This window comes from Lepidochelys kempii, chromosome 1 (assembly GCF_965140265.1).
Source record: "Lepidochelys kempii isolate rLepKem1 chromosome 1, rLepKem1.hap2, whole genome shotgun sequence".
Taxonomy (NCBI): domain Eukaryota; kingdom Metazoa; phylum Chordata; order Testudines; family Cheloniidae; genus Lepidochelys; species Lepidochelys kempii.
The window spans coordinates 301,579,876-301,593,055 of record NC_133256.1 but is presented as its reverse complement, the minus strand read 5'-3'; the positions used below and the strand labels follow the sequence as shown (position 1 = coordinate 301,593,055).

The window sequence follows — 13,180 nt, the reverse complement described above, 5'->3', positions numbered from 1 at the left end:
CTCCCCCAAGTAGCTTACTCCACCTTTTGAAATAAAAAAAAGTCTCCAATACATTCCAAGAACTTGTTCGATAATCTATGCTCTGCTGTGTTATTTTCCGAACAGATGTCTGGGTAGTTTGTCCCCCATCACCACCAAGTCCTGTGATCTGGATGAGTTGTTTTAAAAAGAAAAGAAAAAAAAGCCTCATCCACCTCTTCTTCCTGGTCTGTAGTAGACCCCTACCATGACATCACCCGGGTTTTTTTTACCCCTTTTATCCTTAGCCAGAGACTTTCAACAAGTCTCTCTTATTTCTATCTCAACCTCAGTCCAAGTGTATACATTTTAATATACAAGACAACACCTCCTCTCTTATAACCTCATAACAGTAATACACTGTTAAGAAATAATTCATAATGTTTTATTTGCAGAGGACTTTTAAAAGTTGGTTACTTGCTGCTTTTTATAGCTGTTCTGATTTTTTTTTTTTTTTTTTTTTTTTTTTTAAATACAGGTCTTTGCTATGTAATAGTCATACGTTTTAATGACTTCCCAGTGGCTTTGTAAGCATATCAAGTTTTGCACATGGATTTAATTAAAGATGTAGAGTATGAAAATCCATCCCTGTGTTACTTCTCATACCCAGTGTTCCGTATATAAAGTTTTTCTTCCAAAAATGTCTTTCTTTTTGTCTGAGACAAGGTGGATGAGGTAATATCTTTTACTGGGCCAACTTCTGTTGGTGAGAAGAGACAAGCTTTTGAGCTACACAGAACTCTTCCTCAGGTCTGGGAAAGGTACTCCTTTTTCTCTTTGTCCACATAATCCCAAACGTCAAATAATATATAAGTGCTGAGAAAATACTTTGCAATTCCTCACTTCATCTCTAGAGGCCAGGAGTTCTCAAACTTTTGTTCTGTGTATCACTGATCTGCCGAGAGGTGATGGGGCACATGATACTGGCCCTTCCTGTGTCCTGCTGCTTAACTGAATGAAAATAGTTTTAAAAATAAATAAATATTTTGATTACATAGAAAAAGAAATTATTGTTGGTACAGTTAGGTATCATAAGTTTCTCTTCAGAAGTGGAAAACTCTGAAAATGTTGGAGAACCCCTTCAGTAAGCCTTATTTTGAGGACAGGATGGCTTTTGGAGGCACATCTTGGGTATCTGTAATGAGGAAAAAAATTTTTACCCAGAAGCTAGAAAAAAAAACTTGTAAAGCCACTTTACCTTCATTTTCTCTTGCCTCCATGCAATCTTTTCTTACCAAATACCTGAAAAGCAACCCTCTCCAAATTATTTAGAGGGCTAGCCTACATAATACAGTACAATCATTAAAGCAGGGCTAGGCAAACTTTTTGGCCTGAGGATCACATCAGGGAATAGAAATTTTATAGCGGGCCATGAATGCCCACAAAACTGGGGTTGGGTTCTGGTTGGGGGTGCAGGCTCTGGGATGGGGCTGCAGATGAGGAGTTTGGGGTGTAGGGAGGTGCTCTGGCTGGAACCGAGGGGTTCAGAGGGCAGGAGAGGAATCAGGGCTGAGGCAGTGGGGTGGGGTGTGGGGAGAGGCTCATGGGTGCAGGCTCCGAGCGGTGCTTACCTCAAGTGACTCCCGGAAGCAGTGGCATGTCCTTTCTACTCCTATGCGGAGGCGTGTCCAGGTGTCTCTGCACGCTGCCTCATCTGCAGGCACCGCCCCTACAGCTCCCATTAGAGCACCGTAGGGGGACATTGGAATGTGTAGGAGCCGGAGTGGGGCCATCCCGCGGCTTCCGGGAGCTGCATGGTGCGGCCCTGACCCTGCGCCCTGGCTGGAGCACTAGAGTGGGTCCGGGCCGTGTGGTGCAACCCCTGGACAGAGCTCGCGGGCCAGCTTAAAACAGCTCTTGGGCCTTAGTTTGTCCATCCCCGCATTAGGGAAACCATCTATACTCTTCTTTGGTATTAAGAGTGACAGTTATGCAGATTATTTTTTAAACTTTTTCCGCTGCCTAGTTGGGGAGGTTGAAAAATATTTTGAGATTAATTCATAAACTAGATGCTATGTGTGTCTTTCATTTTTGATTATATAATGTTTTTATTCTTTAATTGAAATATTTCTTCATGGTTTGTAAAAAATATTAAATATATGGTGATCGATACTGACTATTTGCAGCTTTAAAATAAGGAGACTGCCTTACCCTGTATATGTGATTGTTTCAGGGAATACCTTGGAAACCTTTAGTTATAGGATTGATACAAGATTTGTCTACTGAATTCCAGAAGCATTTCTGGACCCCATGACCTTAGAGTGCTATTGCAATAAGCTTGAACAATACATTAATCCTATACCCTGCCTGTGCTTTCCTCAGACTCTACTTTTTTTTTGTTGTGTTCCCACTTCACTTTTGTATTTAAGACTATAGCTTTGTAATATAAAGGGAAGCAGAAAGACACATTTTGGAAAATAACTCCAAATCAAGTCTTCACTTAGAGGTTTTGTGGTTATAGCAAAATCCTCCTTGTATATAAATAGCATCTACTGGCAAAAGAATGTTTTAGCTTTTATAGCTAATCTGGTTCTGCAAGCAAAATAAGTTATGGCAAAAGCACTCTTTTACTGGTATAACTGCATCTACACTAGGGCTTTTTCTAGCATAGCTATATGGTATCTAACATAGCTATGCTAAGAAAACTTTTAAGTGTAGATGCTTTGGCTGGTTCTGAAATTTACTTATGTTCCTTCAAGAAGGAAGGGGTGAAGTGGGCCCTAAATTAGATACAGATGGAATTTCATGTTGTCTTGTTAGGGGTTTTTTTGTTTTTTTGTTTTTTTAATGCCAGTCTGGATTTTCTCTCACTTGTAAGGTGGTGATCAGCAGAACTATCTAAAAATTCTTCTGGCCTAATAAAATCATAAATTGCTTTTCTAATGCTTCAACAGAATCAGAACATTGAACTTGTGGTAATTGATAGAATAATCTCAAGATCTCTCTGTTCTAGTGCAATCTTTGGAATCCTCAATGGGAGAAACTGCATCCAAAGATGTTCTTGCAAAAAAATCTTTGACATCTGTCTCAGTTCATAATCTGTTTTAGACATTATAACTGTCTAAGAACCTGAAATTAGATCCCTATATCAAAACCAATATCTCTCTCAGTAAGAAGAGATGCAAAGCCTCTGATCTATGAAAAAACAGTTTAAAAAAGCAGTTAAACATTTACTTTTTGTTTATATCATGTGAAACTTGAAGTTGAAAAATCTTCATTGTGTTTTAGAACAAGATTCCTAGTACAAACAAGGCTTTATATTATCCGATATGCTGAGACAATTCTAGCCTTTCTGTTCTTAACCTGGGAGCCTACACCTTATGACTGGATTATATTCCTCCTTTCCAATAAGTGTCTTACAAGTACTTGCTAAGCCTCCCCATTTCTGGAGACTACAGAGCTAGTTCGTAAGTGGGGGAAAAGGTTGAATATACTTCTAATTGTAGCTCTGATAAGGATATCTTCATTAGGTCCACATTCCCTCTCCTTGAAAGTTAGGATCCATTTATGTATAGATAATACGGAATTTATCCAAAAGGGAAAAAAATCCATATACCTCACATTAACTTAATCTAGCTTTTGACTGCTGCCTCTGGATCAAAACATCTGGAAGCAATTAAGCCACTCCTCATTTCATATGTGATCTGAATGGAAGATAAATGGCCAAAGACATGAGGATAATAAGTGCCTTATGAAAACTATTGGAAACAATGCATTCTACAGGTAGCATTGTGGGTTTTCCTCTTTGAATATGTATTGTAGCTTTAATATGGGACTTTGTTATGAAACTCTAGTTATTAAGTGTTTGTATCCTTTAATGAATTCCATTTAAAATTCTTTTTTCCTTCATTCTCAGTTTGTCATGCTGCTGCTGAGTTCAAATTAATATAGGTAAACCCCAATAATAACTTTTACAAAAGTCTTGATAATCTCGAAGCTTGTATAATCAGTTTTTAATAATAATTAATGTACCTGCAAGTTTTAGATAACATGTAAACTCAAGGTACCTATAGTTATAAGTATTGCTAACCCTCATTACCACTGGTCTGCTGAAATATTACTTTGGATATTTTCTTTTTTAGTGTATGCCGAGAATATTTTCAAAATGGCGGAAAGAGAAAAGCACTTGAAAAAGATGAGAAAAGAGCAGTTGTTGCATCTAAGACCACTTCAGCCTTAAATGTTCTCCAGAATCCCAAAATTGAAGAACCCTTATCCAACTTCAGCTTTACAAATCATGAAACCATATCAGAGGAGTAAGTTGTAACTTTTTGCTATAATAAAAAAAAGTTTGCAAAAGAGAAGTTTTTCCCAGTCGTATAACATTGACTTCTGTGAAATTGCATTGCCCTAATGTATTTCCAATGCAACTTTTTATAGTTTTTAAAAAAGGAAAGAAAGTTTTTTAAAAAAAAAAGCAAGTATATATTAATATGCTTCAGAAAATATTTGTATCATCACATTTTTTGGAAGCTAATGTTACAAAAATAGTGGCCCATAATTTATTCTGAGATTGACAATAGTCTTTTTTTATTTTAAGGAAAAACTCTCATCACTTGTGGAACACTTCTATCTTGTTAATGTTCTTGGTGTGATTTATAATACAATTTGGGTTTGGACAAAGGGAACATTTAAGAGGAAAGTGCTTCAGTGGGAAACTGCTGAGTATTTAGCACTCTTGAAACTCAATCCACTTTGCCTAAATATGGACTGGGTGCCTAAGATTACGCTCCTTTTACCAAAAAAAATGGGCAAAGTTCTTTGACATTACCTGTGTACTTCCAAATGACTTCTTAAAGTCTAACTTTTTTGGAACTTCTTGGTTTCCTGCGTTATTTATTTTTAAAAGTACATAAATAAATAACAAATGCATTACTTTTCTAAGGTATTTTTCCCTCAATATTCTGACTTGTTTTCAACCTTAACTCAAATTAATTTTTTTTTAAACTTTTGGTCCTAGAATAGCACTAACTTTTGTACCTTTTATTATAGTTTAAAATTTCTGCCACCTTATTATAATGGGAAGACATTCATACTGTACAACAAGTAGAGTAGAGTAATGAGACTACATAAATATACTCATTCAATTTTAATATGCTTTTAAAAATAAAATTAGTCAATTTAATTTATGTTCTTAAATTCATGGGTCAACTCTTATGACTGCTTAGCTGCCACAGTATTTTGTTAGCAGTTTCAGGAGCGTTTCTAGATCTTGCTTCTATGCCATATCTTCTGTGAACAAGTTGTATGTATTATTAATTAGGGAAATGAAGGGCAGGTTGGTAATGTTAATGAATATCTTGTGTCCACATCAGTTAGTATCTTTGTGCCTTTAACTCTGTTAGAATAACTTGTACATGCCCTAAGTGTCTCTGTACAAAATGGCTAGAAACAAAACAGAAAACAATTTGTTCTCTAATATTATTTTGCATTATGGAGATGTGCAGTATCCACTACATAATTGAGGTTGCAACCTGAGTTCCCATCAGAACCCTGATTTCTCTCCCCTTCTTCACTCCTCCCCCAAATTCAAACTAAGAATTATTCTCTTCAAAATTTTGTTTACTCTGTCTGAGTTACACTTGCTCATCAGTAGAAAATAAGTTAGTCAAGGAGTTAATACAGTATAGCATATAAAATGAAGAGATGTTCACCTAACTTAAAAAAAAAATCAAGTAGAAATGAATCCTGGTTCATTGTATTTATCTATTAAATCCAGTGAACAGGGCCAAAGATTAGGTGGTTAGACACTTAACTTCTAAATAACAGTTTAAATCAGTGGTTTTCAAACTTTTTGTACTGGTGACCCCTTTCACATAGCAAGCCTCTGAGAGCGACCCCCCCCTTATAAATGAAAACACTTGTGTGTATGTTTAACACCATTATAAATGCTGGAGGCAAAGCGGGGTTTGAGGTGGAGGCTGACAGCTTGCAAACCCCCCTCCCCCCATGTAATAACCTTGTGACCCCCTGAGATCAAGTTTGAGAACCCCTGGTTTAAACAGTAATATTGGCAGGTGACTTTTTTTGGGGGGGTGAACAAGTTAACTGTTGACTCTTTATCAGCTCCAGAGACAGACTAGAAAGCAGGAGGAGATGGGTCCCTCTCCAATTTTCCTGCATAGGTTTTGGGATGGAAGAGGTGTGAACCCCTGCTCTAGTCCACTCTTCCCAGGGCCCCTGCTCTGTTCTGTCTCCTATTGTGCAGCAGTGTGTGCATGCATAATATTTAAGGTCAGTAAGAATAGAATCTTGCATATATTAAGAGGTTTTCCTGGTGTTGAGGTGCTAGAAAGAACAGGAGGCTTGATTTAGTATCTGAATTAAAGGCTGTTTAATAATGTGGATGTTAAATGAGACCATACCTACTTGTATCATCTCCTTGATGCTCCCTACATCTAGCTAGATGCATAGTTGTTTGTCATTACTTTTTTCTTACGGAGTGATTTTTTTTCTGTCTTCATATCGCACACAATTGCATTTCCATTTGTGAGGATACTATATGAGTTGCTTCTGTCTTTGTCCATCAGAGCTGCAGGTAGTTAATGCATAAGAATTCAGGATTCAGTGCTTGAAATCATGTGGCTCGTAAATTATAAGAAAAGCACTTTACCAGGGAAAGTCCCTCTTACCAGCATTTTGAGTGGTAATAGTAGAGGCAAACCTAAGAACAGTGGGAGTTCAGCTAGACAAAATACTTCAATTATGCGGTCACAACAAAATATCAACTTCCTGTAATTATGCACAATAGATAATCGCACACAGATCCAGCACACAGTTTTTGAACACCCAGCGGTACCAAGCCAGCCAGTACAACTTATCTGAACAGGCAGTTTGGCGGGATAATGGGAACAAGAGGCACCAGTCTGAATCAATGGTCCATGACACTATTAAGCTGAGTAGAAAGTTGCATATACTCTGTGATCGTCAGCTTTGCACTTAGGTGACCTCGGTGTGACAAATTAAGCAGGTGACTGTGCAGAGAGAATTAAGCTTGAAGGTATGTGTACAGTGGGTACATTTAAGGTTTCTAATGATTAGAGAGAGGAGCAGTTCTAAGTATAATAAATATAAGAATCTCAATTTGTGAGGTTCTTTCAAAAATGACGAAACTTGAGTACGAGCACTGTATTCTGAGGTAACGGAATGCAGCTGCAGACATCCTGTTGTGGGAAGTTTTAGAAGGCTGCCTGGATCGAAACTGCAATGACAGGTCAATTGGGTTTAAAATATGGTTCTGAGCTATCAGAGTAAAAATATCTCCCTAAACAGGCCCTGCGCGTTGAGTCAGGCCTGCTGATTCAGGGTTTTGCTACTTACTTTTTACAGCTGTTAGCTCGGCAGACCCACTAAGGCTAGGGAAGAGTGGGATGGATTCTTCTGCTTCATGAATCAACAAAGTTCCTACTGTAAAATTTTTATTATCGGTGATACGTGTGTTGGAAAGAGTTTTGCTAAGATTCCATGTTCAGAGTCTCTTCTCCCTTGCAAACAGAAGGAAGACTTAGGGCAGGGGTTCTCAAACTGGGGTTGGGACCCCTCAAAGGGTCGCGAGGTTATTACATGGGGGATCGTGAGCGGTCAGCCTCCACCCCAAACCCCACTTTGCATCCAGCATTTATAATGGTGTTAAATATATAAAAGTGTTTTTAATTTATAAGGGAGGCGATCGCACTCAGAGGCTTGTTATTTGAAAGGGTCACCAGTACAAAAGTTTGAGAACCACTGACTTAGGGGGTAGGGAGGAAGGTAACACTGAGAAGACCACATTAATTGACACAACTAGAAGTCAAGTAGCAACAAGCAATAAGGGGAGGGAAAACTACTCTTCCGCTTCCGTTTAGATTTTATATGTTTTATATGTAGCACTTAAAGGATGTTAAATGCTTTTCTGATTTTATTTGTATGTTCAATGGGAAAACACTTCAGTAACAATGACAAAGTTGTTTGGTGTATGTTCTCCTGCAGAACGGCGAATTGAGCAAAACTCAAACTTCTGAAAATTAGGAAATGCATGGTTAAGGTTGCCCTGCACATAGATGAACATGATTTGTTAGGTAACAGTCAACATGTTTTTTGTAAAGGGAAATCATGCCCCACCAATCTACTAGAATTCTTTAAGGGGTCAACAAGCATGTGGACAAGGGGGATCCAGTGGAGATAGTGCATTTAGATTTTCAGAAAGCCTTTAACAAGGTCCCTCACCAAAGGGTCTTAAGCAAAGTAAGCAGTAATGGGATAAGAGAGAAGGTCCTCTCATGGATTGGTAATTGGTTAAAAGATAGGAAAACAAGGGTAGGAATAAATGGTCAGTTTTCAGAATGGAGCAAGGTAAAAAGCAATGTGCCCCAGCAGTCTGTTCTGGATCAAGTCCCATTCAGCGTATTCATAAATGATCTGGAAAAGGGTAAACAGTGACCACAGCAAAATTTGCACGAGGTGGCAAAATTTGCACGAGGTGGCAAAATTTGCACGAGGTGGCAAAATTTGCAGATGATTCAAAACTACTCAAGATTGTTAAGTCCCAGGCAGACTGCAAAGAGGTACAAAAGGATCTCTCAAAACTGGGTGACTGGGCAACAAAATGGCAGATGAAATTCAATGGTGATAAATGCAAAGTAATGCACATTGGAAAGCATAATCCCAACTATACATATAAAATGATGGGGTCTAAATTAGCTGCTACCACTCAAGAAAGAGATCTTGGCATCATTATGGATAGTTCTCTGAAAACATCCGCTCAATGTGCAGCGGCAGTCAAAAAAGCTAAAACAGAATGCTGGGAATAATTAAGAAAGGGATAGATAATAAGAGAGAAAATATCATGTTGACTCTATATAAATCCATGGTACGCCCACCTCTTGAATACTGCGTGCAGATGTGGTCGCTCCATCTCAAAAAATATATGATGGAATTGGGAAAAGTTCAGAAAAGGACAACAAAAATTATTAGGGGTATGGAGTGTCTGTCATATGAGGAGAGATTCATAAGACTGGGACTTTTAAGCTTGGAAAAAAGACGACTAAGGGGGGCATATGACAGAGGTCTAAAAAATCATGACCGGTGTGGCGAAAGTAAATAAGGAAGTGTTATTTACTACTCATAACAAGAACTAAGGGTCACTGTCATAAATATAAAGGGAAGGGTAAACCCCTTTGAAATCCCTCCTGGCCAGGGGAAAGCTCCTCTCACCTGTAAAGGGTTAAGAAGCTAAAGGTAACCTCACTGGCACCTGACCAAAATGACCAATGAGGAGACAAGATACTTTCAAAAGCTGGGAGGAGGGAGAGAAACAAAGGGTCTGTGTGTCTGTCTACATTCTGTCTTTGTCGGGGATAGACCAGGAATGGAGTCTTAGAACTTTTAGTAAGTAATCTAGCTAGGTACGTGTTAAATTATGATTTCTTTAAATGGCTGAGAAAAGAACTGTGCTGAATAGAATAACTATTTCTGTCTGTGTATCTTTTTTGTAACTTAAGGTTTTGCCTAGAGGGGTTCTCTATGTTTTTGAATCTAATTACCCTGTAAAGTATCTACCATCCTGATTTTACAGGGGGGATTTCTTTATTTCTATTTACTTCTATTTTTATTAAAAGTCTTCTTGTAAGAAAACTGAATGCTTTTTCATTGTTCTCAGATCCAAGGGTTTGGGTCTGTGGTCACCTATGCAAATTGGTGAGGCTTTTTATCCAACATTTCCCAGAAAAGGGGGGGGTGCAAGTGTTGGGAGGATTGTTCATTGTTCTTAAGATCCAAGGGTCTGGGTCTGTAGTCACCTAGGCAAATTGGTGAGGCTTTTTACCAAACCTTGTCCAGGAAGTGGGGTGCAAGGTTTTGGGAAGTGTTTTGGGGGGAAAGACGCGTCCAAACAGCTCTTCCCCAGTAACCAGTATTAGTTTGGTGGTGGTAGCGGCCAATCCAAGGACAAAGGGTGGAATATTTTGTACCTTGGGGAAGTTTTGACCTAAGCTGGTAAAGATAAGCTAGGAGGTTTTTCATGCAGGTCCCCACATCTGTACCCTAGAGTTCAGAGTGGGGGAGGAACCTTGACAGTCACCAAATAAAATTAATAGGCAGCAGGTTTAAAACAAACAAAAGGAAGTATTTCACACAACACACAGTCAACCTGTAGAACTTTTTGCCAGAGGATGTTGTGAAGGCCAGGACTCTTAACAGGGTTAAAAAAAGTCGATAAATTCATGGAGGATAGGTTCATCAATGGCTATTAGCCAGGATGGGCAGGAATGGTGTCCCTAGCCTCTGTTTGCCAGAAGCTGGGAATGAGCTACAGGGGATGGATCACTTGATGGTTACCTGTTCTGTTCATTCCCTCTAGGGCACCAGCCACTGTCAGAAGACAGGATACTGGGATAGATAGATCTTTGGTCTGACCCCGTGTGGCCATTCTTATGGACCGGTCATGGGCCGTAAACAAAAATTAATGGGCCCGTGACCTGTCCATGACTTTTACTAAAAATACCTGCTATGACCAAAACTTGGGCAGGGGGACTCTGGGTGCTCTGGGCGGGTGCCTGGTCCAGGGGGTGGGGAGGGAGGGAGCTGTGGCGTGCAGCCTGGGACCCCTGCTCGTGCTGAGGGGGGAAGGTTGGTGGGGCTGGCAGGGGCTTCCTACCCAGCTCCATGTCCCTGCAGCTCCAAGGCTGCAGGGGCCATGGCAGGGGCTCAGCCTATGCTGCTCCTGCCACAACCACCGGCTGCCACAGCTCCTATTGGCCAGGAATCGCAGCCAATAGGAGCTGCAGGGGCAGGATCCATGGGCAGTGCATGGCATGGAGACCTCTCTTCACCCCTCCACCGCAAGGGGGATCATGCCAGTGGGAGCTGGGGAGCCCCCCACCCTGAGGTAAGCGCCTCCCTGCACTCCCCAACCCCCTCCCACACACCCAAACTGCTGCTGCTTGCCCGGGGGCTGCCCGGCTCGGGCAGCCCCTGAGCCAGCACTAGCCGCTACAGAGGTCACGGAAAGTCATAGAATCCATGACCTTCCTGGCAGACTCAAGTTGCAGTGGGGGAGGTTTAGATTGGATATTAGGAAAAACTTTTTCACTAAGAGGGTGGTGAAACACTGGAATGCGTTACCTAGGGAGGTGGTAGAATCTCCTTCCTTAGAGGTTTTTAAGGTCAGGCTTGACAAAGCCCTGGCTGGGATGATTTAACTGGGAATTGGTCCTGCTTTGAGCAGGGGGTTGGACTAGATGACCTTCTGGGGTCCCTTCCAACCCTGAGATTCTATGATTCTATGACTCACAATCTTAGTTATGTTAACTGAAGGGTGAGTTCACATCAATCTTAATGAGGTCTCTGATATACCCAGCCATTAGAACCTCTCAGTCTAACAGTACAAGGCAGCAGAAGGAAACTTTTTTGTATGGGTTTTTTTGGGAGAGGGTACTCAGTAACTTGGGAACTCCTTGGTCATATGTCCCCAAATCTGGATCACTAATGCTATCCCGTTCCCCTATGTGTCACACCAAATACTGAAGCAATCCAATTAACTGATCAGATTTTAGAGCATGTAAGAGTTGAGGTTTAAACCATATCAAATGGCAGGAATGGAAATCCTCTAGCTTTTTTTTATTGGCATATTTGCACTGTAAAAAGTGAGTATTTTTATAAATACTGTTTAGTTTGGGTCCCCCAAAGTTTTAGTGGGTGCCATACACTGCCTTGGGTAAAAGTCCACAGATTGAGACAGTTTTGACCCACATCACATCAACAGTTTGATCTCAAGCTCTGGGCAAAAAACCCCACCTGGAAACTTTTTGAAAAATGGCTATGGGGAGCATGTATCTCTGCAACCCCTAACTCAAAATACCCCAAATTTGGGTCATCTACCCTACCGTGCATCCTCTTGAGGCACATCAAATTTCAAAGGAATCCAGCCAAGCATGTCTATTTTAGAATACCTAAAGAGTTACGGGTGTGCTTTCTGGGGGAAGAGTTGAGCATATTTTCAACAACATACACCGTATCTGCACATGCTGCCGCTGATTTGAATCTCTTATCAGACATGTTAAGTGTTAATGACTTTGCACTTTATCAGTGACTGAAGTACAGCTATAATTTTTTAAAAAGTTTTTATAAACATTGGAGTATTCATTCTCCCTGCTAGCTGTTTTTGTGTATTGTGGCTATACATTGTTAATCTTCTGGCATATAAATGTGCATTGTATGAAGACAAGAAAATGGATAACTAAACCCAGCCTCACTGAAGCACTAATGGGCAGAAGAGAAGGATTTTTGGATGGTGGGTCATTAGAATGCTTGTGATGAGGAAACTTATATTTGGTAATTTAAAACAATCTTTCAAGTTTAAAAGCTTCCTCTTTCCCTACCTAGCTTGAGCACTGAAAAATATGAACATTTGTGCATGTAGAAATGCACTGATTATGGTAACCAAGCAAGAGCAGCTAAGAGTGATAACCAATGGAGATTATAAACTGAAACATGTAGGATAAATTCTTATCACTGGAATGTGAAAGCAGATTTGTTTATTTGTACAGAGATTTTTAGAGCAAGGCCTGAGTCTCTCTATTAATAAAATGGGGGAAAATACTAGATGGAGTATCATGGTCTGACCCACCCTGAAGGCCTGAACTCAAAATGCAAAAAAAAGAAAAGAAAAAGTTGACAAACATTCCAGGCCTCCTTAATACCCAGTAATGAAACAAGGACAAAAGTCTTCTTCCCTGCTATTTTGTTTCTTTGCAGGTCCCCTATAACCAAGTTCTTTGGCAATGAATTACCTTTTAGTTTTTAGAAAGCATTTCCTTCTAATACAGAATATTTTTCACTGTGACAACACGTGACCTGAAGATTATAGTTCTTGAAATATAAAACAATTAACCCGAGTCCATAATCTCCTTTGATCGCCAAGTGGTTCAGCTGGTAGTTTACAAATGTAGCTGTTTGCACTAACAAAGTTTGCAGCCTCTTCGAAAACTGTCAGCTGGTCTGCTCTTGTTCAGATGCTGAGGAGGCTTAGTGCACTGGGGCATGAAGTGGAAGAGAGCTGCTTCCTCATCCACACCTTTTAAGGAGATATACATCCAGGAGATCCTGATAGTGCTCTATCAGTTTGACTTGTATGTCTGTAGGGAAGAGTGGGAGATGAAAGGAGAACCCTGACAGTTCCTCCTTA

The 13,180-nt window shown here is 40.0% G+C and overlaps 1 protein-coding gene across 2 annotated transcripts in view; it reads left to right on the top strand.

Moving 5' to 3' along the window:
- SAMTOR (S-adenosylmethionine sensor upstream of mTORC1) overlaps positions 1 to 13,180 on the top strand; it is a 60,967-nt gene that overhangs the window by 23,583 nt on the left and 24,204 nt on the right. For both annotated transcript variants that reach the window (XM_073328119.1, XM_073328120.1), the window contains one exon: positions 4,101 to 4,274. In XM_073328119.1, the coding sequence (XP_073184220.1) occupies positions 4,101 to 4,274 (174 nt within the window). The remainder of the gene's footprint in view (positions 1 to 4,100; positions 4,275 to 13,180) is intronic.